The sequence below is a fragment of the Bombina bombina genome, chromosome 3, assembly GCF_027579735.1.
Source record: "Bombina bombina isolate aBomBom1 chromosome 3, aBomBom1.pri, whole genome shotgun sequence".
NCBI lineage: Eukaryota > Metazoa > Chordata > Amphibia > Anura > Bombinatoridae > Bombina > Bombina bombina.
In genome coordinates this window covers 702,151,201-702,174,378 of record NC_069501.1, presented here as the reverse complement: position 1 = coordinate 702,174,378, position 23,178 = coordinate 702,151,201, and the positions used below count along the sequence as shown (strand labels likewise).

Sequence of the window (23,178 nt, the reverse complement as noted above, 5' to 3'; positions counted from 1 at the left end):
TTGCTGATCCAAACACCCAATTATTTATAAATGAAAATCATGGAAATTGTCAGGGGTGCCTAAACTTTTGCATGCGACTGTATCTGTAATCCTTTTTGCCCCTTGTTCTGTGTATAGCGCATGTAACAATCTGTTTATTTACTTTTTAGTTTTTCTAGCCATCTGATTGGTTATCCAGACCTGCCACAGGGGTGTGTCTTCATGCTAATGACATACTGGCTATCTATACTAACCTGTTACACTCCCCTTTTTTCATCAATGTTTTATGGGCGTGCCTATTACACAGTGCACACATGGAAGTAAGCTCCATGGTCTCTCTGCAATTAGAGGTATGAGCTGCACATGTTTGTATATACTATTCCCACTGCAATTTTTAATAGATAACTATGGATCAGTGACAGTAATGACATATAGTGCACAAGTTGGAGACCACTGTACTTGTAATGTTTTGACTATCTATATTGTACTGTTACACTCCCCCTGCACCACTGAATTATGGGCGTGCTTATTACGTATTCCACACACAGAAGTAAGCTCCCTGCTTGGTAAGATCGATCTGCAATCACAGGTAAGAGCTGCACGTTTTTGCATACATTATTTCCACTGCATCCTATGATAATAATTGGTGATCAGTGACAGTGCTGACATATAGTGATTCTATATATTATCTATATTAGGACTGCACGATTAAATGCATATGCGATTTAAAACCACAATTAATCGCCGAGATTTTAAAACCGTGAGGAGTCGCAGTTTTTTCCTACATAAAAAAACATAATTTATGTAAGAACTTACCGGATAAATTAATTTCTTTCATATTAGCAAGAGTCCATGAGCTAGTGACGTATGGGATATACATTCCTACCAGGAGGGGCAAAGTTTCCCAAACCTCAAAATGCCTATAAATACACCCCTCACCACACCCACAAATCAGTTTAACGAATAGCCAAGAAGTGGGGTGATAAGAAAAAAGTGTACGAAAGCATAAAAAAAAAGGAATTGGAATAATTGTGCTTTATACAAAAAAATCATAACCACCACAAAAAGGGTGGGCCTCATGGACTCTTGCTAATATGAAAAAAATGAATTTATCAGGTAAGTTCTTACATAAATTATGTTTTCTTTCATGTAATTAGCAAGAGTCCATGAGCTAGTGACGTATGGGATAATGACTACCCAAGATGTGGATGTTTCCACGCAAGAGTCACTAGAGAGGGAGGGATAAAATAAAGACAGCCAATTCCGCTGAAAAATAATCCACACCCAAAATAAAGTTTAAATCTTATAATGAAAAAAACAAATTATAAGCAGAAGAATCAAACTGAAACAGCTGCCTGAAGTACTTTTCTACCAAAAACTGCTTCAGAAGAAGAAAACACATCAAAATGGTAGAATTTAGTAAAAGTATGCAAAGAAGACCAAGTTGCTGCTTTGCAAATCTGATCAACCGAAGCTTCATTCCTAAATGCCCAGGAAGTAGACACTGACCTAGTAGAATGAGCTGTAATCCTTTGAGGCGGAGTTGTACCCGACTCGACATAAGCATGATGAATTAACGATTTCAACCAAGATGCCAAAGAAATGGCAGAAGCCTTCTGACCTTTCCTAGAACCGGAAAAGATAACAAATAGACTAGAAGTATTTCGGAAATTCTTAGTAGCTTCAACATAATATTTTAAAGCTCTAACTACATCCAAAGAATGCAATGATCTCTCCTTAGAATTCTTAGGATTAGGACATAATGAAGGAACCACAATTTCTCTACTAATGTTGTTAGAATTCACTACCTTAGGTAAAAATTTAAGAGAGGTTCGCAACACCGCCTTATCCTGATGAAAAATCAGAAAAGGAGACTCACAAGAAAGAAACTCTTCTAGCAGAAGAGATGGCCAAAAGAAACAAAACTTTCCAAGAAAGTAATTTAATGTCTAATGAATGCATAGGTTCAAACGGAGGAGCTTGAAGAGCCCCCAGAACCAAATTCAAACTCCAAGGAGGAGAAATTGACTTAATGACAGGTTTTATACGAACCAAAGCTTGTACAAAACAATGAATATCAGGAAGATTAGCAATCTTTCTGTGAAAAAGAACAGAAAGAGCAGAGATTTGTCCTTTCAAGGAACTTGCCGACAAACCTTTATCCAAACCATCCTGAAGAAACTGTAAAATTCTCGGAATTCTAAAAGAATGCCAGGAAAAATGATGAGAAAGACACCAAGAAATGTAAGTCTTCCAAACTCGATAATATATCTTTCTAGATACAGATTTACGAGCCTGTAACATAGTATTAATCACAGAGTCAGAGAAACCTCTTTGACTAAGAATCAAGCGTTCAATCTCCATACCTTTAAATTTAAGGATTTGAGATCCTGATGGAAAAAAGGACCTTGTGACAGAAGGTCTGGTCTTAACGGAAGAGTCCACGGTTGGCAAGAGGCCATTCGGACAAGATCCGCATACCAAAACCTGTGAGGCCAAGCTGCAGCCACCAGCAGAACAAACGAGCATTCCTTCAGAATCTTGGAGATTACTCTTGGAAGAAGAACTAGAGGCGGAAAAGATATAGGCAGGATGATACTTCCAAGGAAGTGACAATGCATCCACTGCCTCCGCCTGAGGATCCCTGGATCTGGACAGATACCTGGGAAGTTTCTTGTTTAGATGAGAAGCCATCAGATCTATTTCTGGAAGTCCCCACATTTGAACAATCTGAAGAAATACCTCTGGGTGAAGAGACCATTCGCCCGGATGTAACGTTTGGCGACTGAGATAATCAGCTTCCCAATTGTCTATACCTGGGATATGAACCGCAGAAATTAGACAGGAGCTGGATTCCGCCCATACCAGTATTCGAGATACTTCTTTCATAGCCAGAGGACTGTGAGTCCCTCCTTGATGATTGATGTATGCCACAGTTGTGACATTGTCTGTCTGAAAACAAATGAACGATTCTCCCTTTAGAAGAGGCCATGACTGAAGAGCTCTGAAGATTGCATGGAGTTCCAAAATATTGATTGGTAATCTCACCTCCTGAGATTCCCAAACCCCTTGTGCTGTCAGAGACCCCCAAACAGCTCTCCAACCTGTCAGACTTGCATCTGTTGAAATTACAGTCCAGGTCGGAAGAACAAAAGAAGCCCCCTGAACTAAACTATGGTGATCTGACCACCACGTCAGAGAGTGTTTTAAGGATATCAATCTGGGACATCTTGCAATATGTAATAGAAAAAACAACATATAAAGCAAAATTGATCAAATTCCTTAAATGACAGTTTCAGGAATGGGAAAAAATGCCAGTGAACAAGCTTCTAGCAACCAGAAGCAATAAATAATGAGACTTAAATAATGTGGAGACAATAGTGACGTCCATATTTTTTTAGCGCCAAAAAAGACGCCCACATTATTTGGTGCCTAAATGCTTTAGCGCCAAAAAATGACGCCACATCCGGAACGCCGACACTTTTGGCGCAAAAAAAACGTCAAAAATGACGCAACTTCCATCGACACGTATGACGCCGGAAACAGAAAAAAAAATTTGCGCCAAAAAAGTCAGCGCCAAGAATGACGCAATAAAAACAGAATTTATGTTTACCTGATAAATTGCTTTCTCCAACGGTGTGTCCGGTCCACGGCGTCATCCTTACTTGTGGGATATTCTCTTCCCCAACAGGAAATGGCAAAGAGCCCAGCAAAGCTGGTCACATGATCCCTCCTAGGCTCCGCCTACCCCAGTCATTCGACCGACGTTAAGGAGGAATATTTGCATAGGAGAAACCATATGATACCGTGGTGACTGTAGTTAAAGAAAATAAATCATCAGACCTGATTAAAAAACCAGGGCGGGCCGTGGACCGGACACACCGTTGGAGAAAGCAATTTATCAGGTAAACATAAATTCTGTTTTCTCCAACATAGGTGTGTCCGGTCCACGGCGTCATCCTTACTTGTGGGAACCAATACCAAAGCTTTAGGACACGGATGAAGGGAGGGAGCAAATCAGGTCACCTAAATGGAAGGCACCACGGCTTGCAAAACCTTTCTCCCAAAAAATAGCCTCAGAAGAAGCAAAAGTATCAAACTTGTAAAATTTGGTAAAAGTGTGCAGTGAAGACCAAGTCGCTGCCCTACATATCTGATCAACAGAAGCCTCGTTCTTGAAGGCCCATGTGGAAGCCACAGCCCTAGTGGAATGAGCTGTGATTCTTTCAGGAGGCTGCCGTCCGGCAGTCTCGTAAGCCAATCTGATGATGCTTTTAATCCAAAAAGAGAGAGAGGTAGAAGTTGCTTTTTGACCTCTCCTGTTACCAGAATAAACAACAAACAAGGAAGATGTTTGTCTAAAATCCTTTGTAGCATCTAAATAGAATTTTAGAGCGCGAACAACATCCAAATTGTGCAACAAACGTTCCTTCTTCGAAACTGGTTTCGGACCCAAAGAAGGCACGACTATCTCCTGGTTAATGTTTTTGTTAGAAACAACTTTTGGAAGAAAACCAGGTTTAGTACGTAAAACCACCTTATCTGCATGGAACACCAGATAAGGAGGAGAACACTGCAGAGCAGATAATTCTGAAACTCTTCTAGCGGAAGAAATTGCAGCCAAAAACAAAACTTTCCAAGATAATAACTTAATATCAACGGAATGTAAGGGTTCAAACGGAACCCCCTGAAGAACTGAAAGAACTAAGTTGAGACTCCAAGGAGGAGTCAAAGGTTTGTAAACAGGCTTGATTCTAACCAGAGCCTGAACAAAGGCTTGAACATCTGGCACAGCTGCCAGCTCTTTGTGAAGTAACACAGACAAGGCAGAAATCTGTCCCTTCAAGGAACTTGCAGATAATCCTTTCTCCAATCCTTCTTGAAGAAAGGATAGAATCCTAGGAATCTTTACCTTGTCCCAAGGGAATCCTTTAGATTCACACCAACAGATATATTTTTTCCATATTTTGTGGTAAATTTTTCTAGTTACAGGCTTTCTGGCCTGAACAAGAGTATCAATAACAGAATCTGAGAACCCTCGCTTTGATAAGATCAAGCGTTCAATCTCCAAGCAGTCAGCTGGAGTAGGACCAGATTCGGATGTTCGAACGGACCTTGAACAAGAAGGTCTCGTCTCAAAGGTAGCTTCCATGGTGAAGCCGATGACATATTCACCAGATCTGCCTACCAAGTCCTGCGTGGTTACGCAGGAGCGATCAAGATCACCTACGCCCTCTCCTGATTGATCCTGGCTACCAGCCTGGGGATGAGAGGAAACGGCGGGAATACATAAGCTAGGTTGAAGGTCCAAGGTGCTACTAGTGCATCTACTAGAGTCGCCTTGGGATCCCTGGATCTGGACCCGTAGCAAGGAACCTTGAAGTTCTGACGAGAGGCCATCAGATCCATGTCTGGAATGCCCCACAGTTGAGTGATTTGGGCAAAGATTTCCGGATGGAGTTCCCACACCCCCGGATGCAATGTCTGACGAATCAGAAAATCCGCTTCCCAAGTTTCCACTCCTGGGATGTGGATTGCAGACAGGTGGCAGGAGCGAGTCTCCGCCCATTGAATGATTTTGGTCACTTCTTCCATCGCCAGGGAACTCCTTGTTCCCCCCTGATGGTTGATGTACGCAACAGTCGTCATGTTGTCTGATTGAAACCGTATGAACTTGGCCCTCGCTAGCTGAGGCCAAGCCTTGAGAGCACTGAATATCGCTCTCAGTTCCAGAATATTTATCGGTAGAAGAGATTCTTCCCGAGACCAAAGACCCTGAGCTTTCAGGGATCCCCAGACCGCGCCCCAGCCCATCAGACTGGCGTCGGTCGTGACAATGACCCACTCTGGTCTGCGGGAGGTCACCCCTAGCGACAGGTTGTCCAGGGACAGCCACCAACGGAGTGAGTCTCTGGTCCTCTGATTTACTTGTATCTTCGGAGACAAGTCTGTATAGTCCCCATTCCACTGACTGAGCATACACAATTGAAATGGTCTTAGATGAATGCGCGCAAAAGGAACTATGTCCATTGCCGCTACCATCAAACCTATCACTTCCATGCACTGTGCTATGGAAGGAAGAGGAACGGAAGGAAGTATCCGACAAGAGTTTAGAAGTTTTGTTTTTCTGGTCTCTGTCAGAAAAATCCTCATTTCTAAGGAGTCTATTATTGTTCCCAAGAAGGGAACTCTTGTCGACGGAGATAGAGAACTCTTTTCCACGTTCACTTACCATCCGTGAGATCTGAGAAAGGCCAGGACTATGTCCGTGTGAGCCTTTGCTTGAGGAAGGGACGACGCTTGAATCAGAATGTCGTCCAAGTAAGGTACTACAGCAATGCCCCTTGGTCTTAGCACCGCCAGAAGGGACCCTAGTACCTTTGTGAAAATCCTTGGAACAGTGGCTAATCCGAAAGGAAGCGCCACGAACTGGTAATGCTTGTCCAGGAATGCGAACCTTAGGAACCGATGATGTTCCTTGTGGACAGGAATATGTAGATACGCATCCTTTAAATCCACCGTGGTCAAGAATTGACCTTTCTGGATGGAAGGATTGTTCGAATGGTTTCCATTTTGGACGATGGAACCTTGAGAAACTTGTTTAGGATCTTGAGATCTAAGATTGGTCTGAACGTTCCCTCTTTTTTGGGAACTACGAACAGATTGGAGTAGAACCCCATCCCTCGTTCTTTTAATGGAACAGGATGAATCACTTCCAGAAGATAACCTTGGAAGACTATTTCTAGCGCCCAAGGATCCAGAACATCTCTTGCCCAAGCCTGAGTGAAGAGAGAGAGTCTGCCCCCCACCAATCCGGTCCCGGATCGGGGGCCCGCATCTCATGCTGTCTTGGGAGCAGTGGCAGGTTTCTTGGCCTGCTTTCCTTTGTTCCAGCCTTGCCTTGGTCTCCAGGCTGGATTGGCTTGAGAAGTATTACCCTCCTGCTTAGAGGACGTAGCACTTGGGGCTGGTCCGTTTCTGCGAAAGGGACGAAAATTAGGTTTATTTTTGGCCTTGAAAGACCTATTCTGAGGAAGGGCGTGGCCCTTGCCCCCAGTGATATCAGAGATAAACTCTTTCAAGTCAGGGCCAAACAGTGTTTTCCCCTTGAAAGGAATGTCAAACAATTTGTTCTTGGAAGACGCATCCGCTGACCAAGATTTTAACCAAAGCGCTCTGCGCGCCACAATAGCAAACCCAGAATTTTTCGCCGCTAACCTAGCCAATTGCAAGGTGGCGTCTAGGGTGAAAGAATTAGCCAATTTAAGAGCACGAATTCTGTCCATAATCTCCTCATAAGAAGAAGAATTACTAATAATCGCCTTTTCTAGCTCATCGCACCAGAAACACGCGGCTGTAGTGACAGGGACAATGCATGCAATTGGTTGTAGAAGGTAACCTTGCTGAACAAACATCTTTTTTAGCAAACCTTCTAATTTTTTATCCATAGGATCTTGGAAAGCATAACTATCTTCTATGGGTATAGTGGTGCGCTTGTTTAGAGTAGAAACCGCCCCCTCGACCTTGGGGACTGTCTGCCATAAGTCCTTTCTGGGGTCGACTATAGGAAACAATTTTTTAAATATGGGGGGAGGTACGAAAGGTACACCGGGCCTGTCCCATTCTTTATTAACAATGTACGCCACCCGCTTGAGTATAGGAAAAGCTTCGGGGGCCCCCGGGGCCTCTAGGAACTTGTCCATTTTACATAGTGTTTCTGGAATGACCAGATAATCACAATCATCCAAATTGGATAACACCTCCTTAAGCAGAGCGCGGAGATGTTCCAACTTAAATTTAAAAGTAATCACATCAGGTTCAGCTTGTTGAGAAATTTTTCCTGAATCTGAAATTTCTCCCTCAGACAAAACCTCCCTGGCCCCCTCAGACTGGTGTAGGGGCCCTTCAGAAACAATATCATCAGCGGCCTCATGCTCTTCAGTATTTTCTAAAACAGAGCAGTCGCACTTTCGCTGATAAGTGGGCATATTGGCTAAAATGTTTTTGATAGAATTATCCATTACAGCCGTTAATTGTTGCATAGTAAGGAGTATTGGCGCGCTAGATGTACTAGGGGCCTCCTGTATGGGCAAAACTGGTGTAGACGAAGGAGGGGATGATGCAGTACCATGCTTACTCCCCTCACTTGAGGAATCATCTTGGGCATCATTTTTACTAAATTTATTATGACATAAATCACATCTATTTAAATGAGAAGGAACCTTGGCTTCCCCACAGTCAGAACACAATCTATCTGGTAGTTCAGACATGTTAAACAGGCATAATCTTGATAACAAAGCACAAAAAACGTTTTAAAATAAAACCGTTACTGTCACTTTAAATTTTAAACTGAACACACTTTATTACTGCAATTGCGAAAAAGTATGAAGGAATTGTTCAAAATTCACCAAAATTTCACCACAGTGTCTTAAAGCCTTAAAAGTATTGCACACCAAATTTGGAAGCTTTAACCCTTAAAATAACGGAACCGGAGCCGTTTTTATATTTAACCCCTTTACAGTCCCTGGAATCTGCTTTGCTGAGACCCAACCAAGCCCAAAGGGGAATACGATACCAAATAATGCCTTCAGAAAGACTTTTCTATGTATCAGAGCTCCACACACATGCAGCTGCATGTCATGCTGTTCTCAAAAACAAGTGCGCCATACCGGCGCGAAAATGAGGCTCTGACTATGATTAGGGAAAGCCCCAATAGAATAAAGTGTCTAAAACAGTGCCTGCCGATATTATTTTACAAAAAATACCCAGATTAAATGATTCCTCAAGGCTAAATATGTGTAAATATGATCGATTTAGCCCAGAAAATGTCTACAGTCTTAATAAGCCCTTGTGAAGCCCTTATTTACTGTGTGAATAAAAATGGCTTACCGGATCCCATAGGGAAAATGACAGCTTCCAGCATTACATCGTCTTGTTAGAATGTGTCATACCTCAAGCAGCAAAAGACTGCTCACTGTTCCCCCAACTGAAGTTAATTCCTCTCAACAGTCCTGTGTGGAACAGCCATGGATTTTAGTAACGGTTGCTAAAATCATTTTCCTCATACAAACAGAAATCTTCATCTCTTTTCTGTTTCAGAGTAAATAGTACATACCAGCACTATTTTAAAATAACAAACTCTTGATTGAATAATAAAAACTACAGTTAAACACTAAAAAACTCTAAGCCATCTCCGTGGAGATGTTGCCTGTACAACGGCAAAGAGAATGACTGGGGTAGGCGGAGCCTAGGAGGGATCATGTGACCAGCTTTGCTGGGCTCTTTGCCATTTCCTGTTGGGGAAGAGAATATCCCACAAGTAAGGATGACGCCGTGGACCGGACACACCTATGTTGGAGAAATGAAGCATTTTCAGCCCCCGCGAGCCTAACAGCCCACAGGGAAAAAAGTCAAATTTTAAGGTAAGAAAAAAATTGATTTATTCATATGCATTATCCCAAATATGAAACTGACTGTCTGAAATAAGGAACGTTGAACATCCTGAGTCAAGGCAAATAAATGTTTGAATACATATATTTAGAACTTTATATAAAAGTGCCCAACCATAGCTTAGAGTGTCACAGAAAATAAGACTTACTTACCCCAGGACACTCATCTACATGTAGTAGAAAGCCAAACCAGTACTGAAACGAGAATCAGTAGAGGTAATGGTATATATAAGAGTATATCGTCGATCTGAAAAGGGAGGTAAGAGATGAATCTCTACGACCGATAACAGAGAACCTATGAAATAGACCCCGTAGAAGGAGATCATTGAATTCAAATAGGCAATACTCTCTTCACATCCCTCTGACATTCACTGCACGCTGAGAGGAAAACCGGGCTCCAACCTGCTGCGGAGCGCATATCAACGTAGAATCTAGCACAAACTTACTTCACCACCTCCATAGGAGGCAAAGTTTGTAAAACTGATTTGTGGGTGTGGTGAGGGGTGTATTTATAGGCATTTTGAGGTTTGGGAAACTTTGCCCCTCCTGGTAGGAATGTATATCCCATACGTCACTAGCTCATGGACTCTTGCTAATTACATGAAAGAAAATTCCTTTAGAAGTGGCTGTAATGCATTCATTTATTTGTGATTTCTTGCAAACCAGCTCCATCTAGTGGTTGCTTTTAGCACACATTTGTAAAATGGCTCTTTTACTTTCACTTTCTGTTCTGAGAAGCAGCCTATCAATATAGAAATCTAAAAGCAGAGCCCATGCAGGAATGAAGAGCAGAGAAAGCCACTTACTTAGATTTCCCCCTAGGGACGTCTGCAGTCTGAAACTTAGAGTATGTAAACATTATGGAAACTCCCACACAATCTCTTGCTCTCTGAGAAACAGCTTAAATACATAGCAGATGCAGTTAACCCCACGGCTCCCAAAAAGGCTAAAACTGCAGTCCCCTCTGCTATTAGCGGCTGGGTTAACTTAACTGCATCTAAAATGTATTTTATATCAGCAAGGCACAGCATTTCTGAAAGGAGCAGCCCCCCAACCCTACTGCTATATGCCTGTAATGGATTCCTGGACAGGAGCAGGGCTCATTTTCAGTCAAATTAAAATGTTTAAAAAAAGAAGAAACAAAATATTAGAAGAAACAAAATATTATATATATGTGTGTGTGTGTATGTGGCTTACACCGCTTAATTTGTTAATCATACCACTGTCCACAGTTAGAATGATTGTCCATGAAAACATGACAATGTTGTGTGTCATAAGACCTAATAACTGGCTAGTGGCTACTATTTAATCGCATCACAGGCAGCAAATTTTATTTGAACTATTTTGTGGTTTGTATTTTTATGCTCCAAGAGTGTATTGGACATTGAGAAACATGTACATTAAGATTCTGTAGTGTTAAATAAAATTTATAATGCAAAATGAAGGTGTTATAGTAATTTATAAGAATATTTATATATATATATATATATTATTTTTTTGCCCATATCACCCAGCCCTAATCTATATAGATACTACATTTCCTTGTTTTTTTCGATTGATTCCCTTAACAAACATTACATTTACACTTTATATACACATTTATATGCATAACACTTCCATTGTGGAATGTTTTATTTACTTATTTTGTGTGTCAATGGATACTGTAATTGTGTCACTTCCTGGGCATGGGGTCACTGGCTATTTAAACACTGCTTTCTGTTCACTTTGTTTGGTCTGATGAAGGGGACAGTTGGCTCCCCGAAACATCACTGTGCACAATAAACTATTGTTTTTTGAAAGTCCAGCGAGTGCAGATCTATTACTTGGAATTTGATATTGCTGTTCCTGGCACCCTGGCTCGTATGTTAAGAGATGAGAGTGCAAATCCCTATGAACTTTCGTGTGTATATATATATATATATGTGTATGTGTATATATATATATATATATATATATATATATATATATATATATATATACATACGAAAGTTCATAGGGATTTGCACTCTCATCTCTTTTCTTTTCTCACTGTCTATACACAATCGCTAGAGAAGAATCGCAAATTAAACATTTAGTACCTTTCCCTGCCACACTTTACTGGATATCGATTGCTGCTTGCTGCCTCTTAGTTACATAACTTATTTAAAGAGAATACAAAAATATTTCTATTTGAAAAATAGGTAATATCTTCAACATACAAGCTATTTCAATAAATATAAAGGTAAAATGACTTATTTGTAAAATATATATATACAGTATAATACACTCCAGGAGGTAAAATGGATCATTGGAATTGATTAAACCAGAGAAAAAAAATTAAGTTCAATGTCACTTAAAATAAGATTATAAAAACTATTCCAGTTATTTCAATAAGTGGGAAAACATCGTTTATACTGGTACAAAACCCCTTTATCCAAGCTGTAAAAGGTTTGGATTAAACAACAATATGTCATTTAGGCAATATTTACATGTCATAATATAGCTAGTACAAGCAACCAAAAGGTAGTTTTATATAATTTGTTATACTTTTGTATGCAGATTAACATCAGAAAGATAGTACAGTACAGTAATTAGAAAGGTTTGTGTGGCGTCACTAGGGTTGGTGTCACCCCCCCAAGAGTTGCCACCTTTGTAAGAAAAAAATACCGTCCACCCTAAGTAGCAGATAGATAGACAGTGACATAGGTTGACAGACAGATGTAGGCAGGCAGACACAAAGATAGATATAGATAGATACAGACAGACAAACAAACACAACTTATTAACCACATGATTAAACAGAACTAGATCAGAATTGTTTTACATTAAAATGTTATGCACATACTGAGAACAGTTTGTTTTTAATCAGGAAATCTGAGAAAGGCTGCTACATATTTAGTTGTTGAGAATTATAAATAACCAGTGCAGGTATTACTAAGTTACCCACAGCTCCTAAAGGGGACAGTTCCCTCAGAGCTGCAGCTACATTGCCTGTCAGTTACAGTGCAGTATAATGAAACAAACTTCTAACCTGCAGCTCACTGAGGCTCTGTGATAAAGAGGCTGTAGTTCCATGCTGCCAAAGTAGCTGTCAGTTCAAATGACTCCCAGTTTGCTGACATCACTGTTGCCACGAACCCCTGTAGGCTTCTTGCTTTCCTGATTGAATTGTGTGAAAAGTACCGCCCCTCCCGATGCTTCAGGCTGATTTGATTCCTGTCACTACACTTCTACTGATCTGTGTGCAGCCTCAAGTATTACTTAAGCAGAGTAAGTTTTTGCCTTACAGTGTCACCCCCTGGAGTGTGTCGAACTCACGTACTCCCCCCCCCCCCCTCGTGACGCCACTGGTAATATATATTGTTTAAATATAGATATAGACTAGCATTTACATTTAAGAATACAAAAAAACCCCAAAGAGACAGGCAGAGAAGATTGTGATTTACTGGCGGGAAAAAACATAATTTATGCTTACCTGATAAATTTATTTCTCTTGTAGTGTGTTCAGTCCACGGGTCATCCATTACTTATGGGATATATTCTCCTTCCCAACAGGAAGTTGCAAGAGGATCACCCAAGCAGAGCTGCTATATAGCTCCTCCCCTCACATGTCATATCCAGTCATTCGACCGAAACAAGACGAGAAAGGAGAAACTATAAGGTGCAGTGGTGACTGGAGTTATAATTTTAAAATTTAGAACCTGCCTTAAAAAGACAGGGCGGGCCATGGACTGAACACACTACAAGAGAAATAAATTTATCAGGTAAGCATAAATTATGTTTTCTCTTGTTAAGTGTGTTCAGTCCACGGGTCATCCATTACTTATGGGATACCAATACCAAAGCTAAGTACACGGATGATGGGAGGGACAAGGCAGGAACATTAAACAGAAGGAACCACTGCCTGTAGAACCTTTCTCCCAAAACCAGCCTCCGAAGAAGCGAAAGTGTCAAATTTGTAAAATTTGCAAAAAGTATGAAGTGAAGACCAAGTTGCAGCCTTGCAAATCTGTTCAACAGAGGCCTCATTCTTAAAGGCCCAGGTGGAAGCCACAGCTCTAGTGGAATGAGCTGTAATTCTTTCAGGAGGCTGCTGTCCAGCAGTCTCATAGGCTAAACGTATTATGCTACGAAGCCAAAAAGAGAGAGAGGTAGCCGAAGCCCTTTGACCTCTCCTCTGTCCAGAGTAAACGACAAACAGAGAAGAAGTTTGTCTAAAATCTTTAGTTGCCTGTAAGTAGAACTTCAGAGCACGGACCACGTCTAGATTATGCAAAAGACGTTCCTTCTTTGAAGAAGGATTAGGACATAATGATGGAACAACAATCTCTTGATTGATATTCCTGTTAGAAACAACCTTAGGTAAAAACCCAGGTTTAGTACGCAGTACTACCTTGTCTGAATGAAAGATCAGATAAGGAGAATCACAATGTAAGGCAGATAACTCAGAGACTCTTCGAGCCGAGGAAATAGCCATCAAAAACAAAACTTTCCAAGATAAAAGCTTAATATCAATGGAATGAAGGGGTTCAAAAGGAACACCCTGAAGAACTTTAAGAACCAAGTTTAAGCTCCACGGAGGAGCAACAGCTTTAAACACAGGCTTAATTCTAGCCAAAGCCTGACAAAAAGCCTGGACGTCTGGATTCTCTGCCAGACGTTTGTGTAAAAGAATAGACAGAGCGGAAATCTGTCCCTTTAGCGAACTAGCGGATAAACCCTTTTCTAAACCCTCTTGTAGAAAAGACAATATCCTAGGAATCCTAACCTTACTCCATGAGTAACTCTTGGATTCGCACCAATATAAATATTTACGCCATATCTTATGGTAAATTTTCCTGGTCACAGGTTTCCTAGCCTGTATTAATGTATCAATAACCGAATCCGAAAACCCGCGCTTTGATAGAATCAAGCGTTCAATTTCCAGGCAGTCAGCCTCAGAGAAATTAGGTTTGGATGGTTGAAAGGACCCTGAATTAGAAGGTCCTGCCTCAGAGGTAGAGACCATGGTGGACAGGACGACATGTCCACTAGGTCTGCATACCAGGTCCTGCGTGGCCACGCAGGCGCTATCAGAATTACCGATGCCCTCTCCTGTTTGATCCTGGCAATCAGTCGAGGTAGCAACGGAAATGGTGGAAACACATAAGCTATGTTGAAAACCCAAGGGGCTGCTAATGCATCTACCAGCACCGCTCCCGGGTCCCTGGACCTGGATCCTTAACAAGGAAGCCTCGCGTTCTGGCGAGATGCCATGAGATCCAGATCCGGTTTGCCCCACTCTCCCGGATGAAAAGTCTGGCGACTTAGGAAATCCGCCTCCCAGTTCTCCACGCCTGGGATGTAAATCGCTGACAGGTGACAAGAGTGAGACTCTGCCCAGCGAATTATCTTCGAGACTTCCAACATCGCTAGGGAACTCCTGGTTCCCCCTTGATGATTGATGTAAGCCACAGTCGTGATATTGTCCGACTGAAATCTGATGAACCTCAGTTTTGCTAACTGAGGCCAAGCTAGAAGAGCATTGAATATTGCTCTTAATTCTAGAATGTTTATTGGAAGGAATTTCTCCTCCTGAGTCCACGATCCCTGAGCCTTCAGGGAATTCCAGACTGCTCCCCAGCCTAGAAGGCTGGCATCCGTTGTTACAATCGTCCAATCTGGTCTGCGAAAGGTCATTCCTTTGGACAGATGAACCGGTGACAACCACCAGAGAAGAGAATCTCTGGTCTCCTGGTCCAGATTTAGCAAAGGGGACAGATCTGAGTAATCCCCGTTCCATTGACTGAGCATGCATAGTTGCAGCGGTCTGAGATGCAGGCGCACAAATGGCACTATGTCCATTGCCGCGACCATTAAGCCGATTACCTCCATGCACTGAGCTACTGATGGGCTTGGAATGGAATGAAGGACACGGCAAGCATTGAGAATCTTTGATAACTTGGACTCCGTCAGGTAAATCTTCATCTCTACAGAATCTATAAGAGTCCCTAGAAAAGGAACCCTTGTGAGTGGTAACAGAGAACTCTTTTCCACGTTCACTTTCCACCCATGCGACCTCAGAAATGCTAGAACTATCTCTGTATGAGACTTTGCATTCTGAAAACTTGACGCTTGTATCAGAATGTCGTCTAGGTACGGAGCCACCGCTATGCCTCGTGGTCTTAGTACCGCCAGAAGTGAGCCCAGAACCTTTGTAAAAATTCTCGGGGCCGTGGCTAACCCGAAGGGAAGAGCTTCAAACTGGTAATGCTCGTCTAGAAAGGCAAACCTTAGGTACCGATAATGATCTTTGTGAATCGGTATGTGAAGGTAGGCATCCTTTAAGTCCACTGTGGTCATATATTGACCCTCTTGGATCATGGGTAGGATGGTTTGAATGGTTTCCATCTTGAACGATGGTACCCTTAGGAATTTGTTTAAGATCTTTAAGTCCAAGATTGGTCTGAAGGTTCCCTCTTTTTTGGGAACCACAAATAAATTTGAGTAAAATCCTTGTCCCTGTTCCGATCGCGGAACTGAGTGGATCACTCCCATGATTAAGAGGTCTTGTACACATTGTAGAAATGCCTCTCTCTTTACTAGGTTTGTTGATAACCTCGACAGATGGAACCTCCCTTGTGGAGGAGAGGTTTTGAAATCCAGAAGGTATCCCTGAAATATAATCTTCAACGTCCAGGGATCCTGTACATCTCTTGCCCAAGCCTGGGCGAAGAGAGAAAGTCTGCCCCCCACTAAATCCGTCTCCGGATAGGGGGCCCTGTCTTCATTCTGTCTTAGGGGCGGGAGTAGGCTTTCTGGCCTGCTTGCCCTTGTTCCATGACTGGTTGCTTTTCCATCCCTGTCTGTAACGAGCAGTAGTTCCTTCCTGTTTTGGAGCGGAGGAAGTTGATGCTGCTCCTGCCTTGAAGTTACGAAAGGCACGAAAATTAGACTGTTTGGCCTTTGGTTTGGCCCTGTCCTGAGGAAGGGCGTGGCCCTTAGCTCCCGTAATGTCAGCAATAATTTCCTTCAAGCCGGGCCCGAATAAGGTCTGCCCTTTGAAAGGAATGTTAAGTAGCTTAGATTTGGAGGTTACATCCGCTGACCAGGATTTAAGCCAGAGCGCTCTGCGCGCCTGTATGGCGAATCCGTAATTTTTAACCGTAAGTTTGGTTAAATGTACTACGGCATCTGAAACAAACGCATTAGCTTGCTTAAGGGTTCTAACTTTGCTCAAAGCCTCATCCAATGGCGCTGTGCGAATCGCCTCTTCCAGAGACTCAAACCAGAATGCCGCTGCAGCCGTGACAGGAGCAATGCATGCAAGAGGCTGCAATATAAAACCTTGTTGAACAAACATTTTCTTAAGGTAACCTTCTAATTTTTTATCCATTGGATCTGAGAAAGCACAGCTATCCTCCACCGGGATAGTGGTACGCTTGGCTAAAGTAGAAACTGCTCCCTCCACCTTAGGGACCGTCTGCCATAAGTCTCGTGTGGTGGCGTCTATAGGGAACATTTTTCTAAATATCGGAGGAGGGGAAAAAGGCACACCGGGTCTATCCCAATCCTTACTAATAATTTCTGTAAGCCTCTTTGGTATAGGAAAAACGTCAGTACACACCGGTACCTCATAGTATCTATCCAACCTACATAATTTCTCTGGGATTGCCACCGTGTCGCAATCATTCAGAGCCGCTAACACCTCCCCTAGTAACATGCAGAGGTTCTCAAGCTTAAATTTAAAATTTCTGAATCCGGTCTCCCCGGATCAGAACCGTCACCGACAGAATGAAGCTTACCGTCCTCATGTTCTGCAAATTGTGACGCAGTATCAGACATGGCTCTCGTGTCATCAGCGCGCTCTGTCCTTAACCCAGAGCTATCGCCCTTGCCTCTTAATTCGGGCATATTGTAGAATACTTCTTTCATAACATTAGCCATATCATGTAAAGTGATTTGTAAGAGCCTTGATGTACTTGGCGCCTCAATCTTACGCATCTCCCGAGCGGGAGACGCAGGTACTGACACGTGAGGAGAGTTAGGCGGCATAACTTCCCCCTCGTTGTCTGGTGATAGTTTCTCTATCGGTACAGATTGACTTTTATTCAAAGCAATATCAATACAATTGGTACACATCGTTCTATTGGGCTCCACATTGGCTTTTGAACATGATGAACAAACAGTTTCCTCTGAATAAGACATGTTTAAACAGATTTAGCAATGAAACAAGCAAGCTTGGAAATCACTTTCAATAAGTTTACAAGCAATATAAAAACGCTGCAGCGCTTCAAAAATACAGATATAATTAAACAATTCTTAACAAGAAGCGTATTATTAGCAGAGGATTGCACCCATTAGCAAAAGGATGATTAACCCCTCAATACCCAAAACGGATAAAACGGATATCAATTAAGATTTAACGCTTTTAATCACAGTCAAACACACTGTCACAGATCTGCTGTGACTGATTACCTCCCTCAAAAATGAATTTTGCAGACCCCTGAGCTCTCTAGAGACGTCCTGGATCAAGGAGGAAGAAGCAGGAAGACTGTGCAAGAATTTTAACTGCGCAACAAGGCGCTAAAACAAGGTCCCTCACACTCCTATTACAACAGTGGGAGTCCTGATGTAACGGTTTCCATGCAGAAAATATATGTTAGCCATGTGGAAAAAATCATGCCCAAAGAGATTTATCACCAAAGTACCTCACAAAAACGAATAACATGCCAGTAAACGTTTTATTAAAAAACAACATTTTCCAATGTCATGCAAAGTTATCACTAAGCCTGCTACCAGTCGCTACCACTGCAGATAAGGCTTAAGTATTATTTCAGTTTTAACAGTATTTTCTCAGTCAAATTCTAGTCCCTAGAAAATAACTCGACTGCGCATACATTTATCAGCTTGATACCAGTCGCCACTACTGCATTTAAGGCTGTACTTACATCATACGGTAACAGCAGTATTTTCTTAGTCAATTCCATTCCCAGAAAATAATGTACTGCACATACCTCATTTGCGGAGGACCCCGCATGCTATTCCCAGTTTCTGAAGTTACCCCACTCCTCAGAATGTCGAGAACAGCCAGTGGATCTTAGTTACGCCTGCTAAGATCATAGAAAAAAACGCAGGCAGTTTCTTCTTCCAAATACTGCCTGAGATAGAAAAACAGCACACTCCGGTGCCATTTAAAATAACAAACTTTTGATTGAAGAATAGTTAAGTAAAAACTCCAGCTCCTCTCGCGACCTCCTTCTTTGTTGAGGGTTGCAAGAGAATGAATGGATATGACATGTGAGGGGAGGAGCTATATAGCAGCTCTGCTTGGGTGATCCTCTTGCAACTTCCTGTTGGGAAGGAGAATATATCCCATAAGTAATGGATGACCGGTGGACTGAACACACTTAACAAGAGAAATAGTAATTTTTAACAAATTTTATTAAAAAAAAAAATATTAATTAAAAATTCTGGATTTCAGAATAGTTCTGGATTTTGGAATTACAGATATGGGGATTTGTCCATGTAGCAGATGCCGGGAACTGAAATTAGTCACTTTGATTTGCCTACATGTTTCATTACGTACCTAGAAGTCTAAAGAGAAGCTGCTTCGTAGCAACTTGGTAGTTAAATATGTTGATCCCTTGGTTGTTGTTTACCCCAAGCCTGGCACCAGCTTTCACAATGGAGCGGCAAAGATTGGCATTTCCTTTTATGTAGGCAAGTAGAAGTACTGAAAAAAAACAATACCCAGAGAAAATACATTATCAGCCAGAATAGTACATATAAAGATGGAGTTTTAAACTATCGGCTAGATTACGAGTTTTTGTTGGTAATGGTGTGCGGGGCTAACGAGCCTTTTTTTTTCTCACCGCTCACTTAAGACAACGCTGGTATTACAGGTTTTCTTCAAGCCGGCGTTAGCCTCAGAAAAGTGAGCGTTGAGCAAAATTTAGCTCCACATCTCACTGTAATACCAGCGCTGCTTACGGTAGCGGTGAGCTGGTGTAACGTGCTCGTGCACGATTTCCCCATAGGAAACAATGGGGCTGAGCTGGCTGAAAAAAAAACCTAACACCTGCAAAAAAGCAGCGTTCAGCTCCTAACGCAGCCCCTTAATATTACACTTATTAACCCCTAATCTGCCGCCCCCCACATTGTCGCCACCTACATTAGATTATTAACCCCTAATCTGCTGCTCCGGACACCGCCGCCACCTACATTATACTTATTAACCCTTAATCTGATGCCCCCAACATTGCAGAACCCTACATTTTATTTATTAACCCCTAATCTGCCCCCCCAACGTCGCCGCAACTATATTAAATTTATTAACCCCTAATCTGCCGCCGCCACTATAATAAATTTATTAACACCTAAACCTAAGTCTAACCCTAATCCTAACACCCCCCCTAACTTAAATATAATTTAATCTAAATAAATTTACTACAATTAAATAAATTAATCCTATTTAAAACTAAATACTTACCTGTAAAATAAACCCTAAACTAGCTACAATATAACTAATAGTTACATTGTAGCTATCTTAGGATTTATATTTATTTTACAGACAACTTTGTATTTATTTTAACTAGGTACAATAGTTATTAAATAGTTATTAACTATTTAATAGCTACCTAGTTAAAATAAGTACAAATTTACCTGTAAAATAAATCCTAACCTAAATTACAATTACACCTAACACTACACTATCATTAAATTAATTACATAAACTACCAACAATTAACTACAATTAAATTAAATAAACTAAAGTACAAAAAAAAACAAAAAACACTAAATTACAGAAAAAGTAAATTTATGCTTACCTGATAAATTAAGTTCTTTTACGATATGACGAGTCCACGGATTTCATCCTTACTTGTGGGATATTAACCTCCTGCTAACAGAAAGTGGCAAAGAGCACCACAGCAGAGCTGTATATATAGCTCCTCCCTTCCCTCCACCCCCAGTCATTCGACTGAAGGTTTAGGAAGAGAAAGGAAAAGCCAAAGGTGCAGAGGTGACTAAAGTTTACAAAAAATAAGTAAAAAATAAATCTGTCTTAAAAAACTGGGTGGGCCGTGGACTTGTCATATCGTAAAAGAAATTAATTTATCAGGTAAGCATAAATTTACTTTTCTTTTACAAAGATATGACGAGTCCACGGATGAAACGGGAGGGACAAGACAGAGACCTAAACGGAAGGCACCACTGCTTGAAGAACTTTTCTCCCAAAAACAGCCCCAGAAGAAGCAAAAGAATCAAATTTGGAAAATTTGGAAAAAGTATGAAGAGACGACCAAGTCGCAGCCTTGCAAATCTGCTCAACAGAAGCATAATTTTTAAAAGCCCATGTGGAAGCCACAGCCCTAGTAGAATGAGCCGTAATTCTTTCAGGAGGCTGCTGTCCAGCAGTCTCATATGCCAGGCGGATGATACTCCTCAGCCAAAAAGAAAGAGAGGTAGCCGTAACTTTCTGACCCCTACGCTTTCCATAATAAACAATAAATAATGAAGATGATTGACGGAAATCCTTAGTTGCCTGCAAGTAAAACTTCAAGGCACGGACCACGTCCAGATTATATAACAGACGCTCCTTCTTAGAAGAAGGATTAGGACACAAGGAAGGAACAACAATTTCCTGATTAATATTCTTATTTGAAACAACCTTAGGAAGGAATCCAGGTTTGGTACGCAAAACCACCTTATCAGAATGAAATATAAGATAAGGCGAATCACATTGTAACGCTGAAAGCTCAGAAACTCTACGAGCTGAAGAAATAGCAACTACAAACAAAACTTTCCAAGATAATAATTTAATATCCATGGAATGCATGGGTTCAAACGGAACCCCTTGAAGAACTCTAAGAACTAAATTCAAACTCCAGTGAGGAGTAATTGGTCTAAATACAGGCTTAATTCTGGTTAGAGCCTGACAAAAAGACTGAACATCTGGAACATCTGCCAAACGTTTGTGTAGCAAAATTGACAAAGCAGAAATCTGTCCCTTTAAGGAACTCGCTGATAACCCTTTCTCCAATCCTTCTTGGAGAAAAGACAGAATCTTAGGAATCCTAACTTTACTCCATGAGTAGCCCTTGGATTCACACCAAAAAAGATATTTACGGCATATCTTATGATAGATCTTTCTAGTGACAGGCTTACGTGCCTGTATCAAAGTATCAATGACCGAATCTGAGAATCCCCGCTTAGATAAAGTCAAGCGTTCAATCTCCAAGCAGTCAGCTGCAGAGAAATTAGATTTGGATGTTGGAAAGGTCCTTGAATGAGAAGGTCCTGTCTCAATGGAAGTTTCCACGGTGGCAGAGAGGACATGTCCACTAGATCCGCATACCAAATCCTGCGTGGCCACGCAGGCGTGATCAGGATTACTGAAGCTCTCTCCTGTTTGATCCGAGCAATCACGCGCGGAAGGAGAGGAAACGGTAGAAACACACAAGCTAGGCTGAACGACCAAGGCACTGCCAAGGCATATATCAGTTCTGCCTGGGGATCCCTTGACCTGGATCCGTATTTTGGAAGCTTGACATTCTGATGAGATGCCATCAGATCCAATTCCGGTCTGCCCCATCGGAGAATCAGAGAGGCAAACACCTCCGGATGGATTTCCCACTCCCCCAGATAAAAAGTCTGTCGACTTAGAAAATCTGCTTCCCAGTTCTCTACTCCTGGGATGTAGATTGCCGACAGATAACAATAGTGGACCTCCGCCCATCGAATTATCTTGGATACTCCTTGTTCCCCCCTGATGACTGACATATGCCACAGTCGTTATGTTGTCCGACTGGAATCTGATGAATTTGGCCGAAACCAAATGAGGCCACGCCTGAAGCGCATTGAATATTGCTCTCAATTCCAGAATAATGATTGGAAGTAGAGACTCCACCTGAGTCCATACACCCTGAGCCTTCAGGGAGTTCCAGACTGCACCCCAGCCCAGGAGGCTGGCGTCCATTGTCACTATAACCCACGAGGGTCTGCGGATGGTCTCTTGATCCAGATTTATCTGAGGAGATAAATTTGCATAGTCCCCATTCCACTGACTGATCATGCAGTGGTCTGAGATGAAAATGAGCAAACGGAATGATGTCCATTGCCACTACCATTAATCCAATTACCTCCATACACTGAGCCACTGATGGCCGAGGAATGGACTGAAGGGCTCGGCAAGTATTTAGAATCTTTGATTTTCTGATCTCCGTCAGAAATATCTTCATGTCTACAGAGTCTATCAGAGTTCCCAAGAAGGGAACCCTTGTCCGTGGAACTAGTGAACTCTTTTCTAGGTTTACCTTCCAGCCGTGAGTTCTCAGAAAGGACAACACTGTGTCTGTATGAGATTTCGTCAGATGATAAGTCGACGCATGAATTAAAATATCGTCCAGATAAGGCGCCACTGCTATGCCCCGCGGTCTGAGAACCGTCAAAAGGGACCCTAGAACCGTTGTGAAGATCCTTGGTGCCCTGGGCAAACCGAAGGGAAGAGCCACAAACTGAAAATGCTTGTCCAGGAAGGCAAACCTTAGGAACCGATGATGATCCTTGTGAATAGGGATATGAAGGTATGCATCCTTCAAGTCCACGGTAGTCATATATTGACCCTCCTGGATCATTGGTAAGATTGTTTGTATAGTCTCCATCTTGAACAATGGGACTCTGAGAAACTCGTTTAGACACTTGAGATCTAAAATGGGTCCGAAAGTTCCCTCTTTTTTGGGAACCACAAAAAGATTTGAATAAAACCCCTGTCCCTGTTCCAGTTTTGGAA

The 23,178-nt window shown here is 41.8% G+C and overlaps 1 protein-coding gene across 1 annotated transcript in view; it reads right to left on the bottom strand.

Annotated features, from left to right (window-relative positions):
• ANKFY1 (ankyrin repeat and FYVE domain containing 1) overlaps positions 1–23,178 on the bottom strand; it is a 423,330-nt gene that overhangs the window by 73,595 nt on the left and 326,557 nt on the right. The window contains exon 23 of the mRNA XM_053707500.1: positions 18,976–19,122. Coding sequence (XP_053563475.1) covers positions 18,976–19,122 — 147 coding nt within the window. The remainder of the gene's footprint in view (positions 1–18,975; positions 19,123–23,178) is intronic.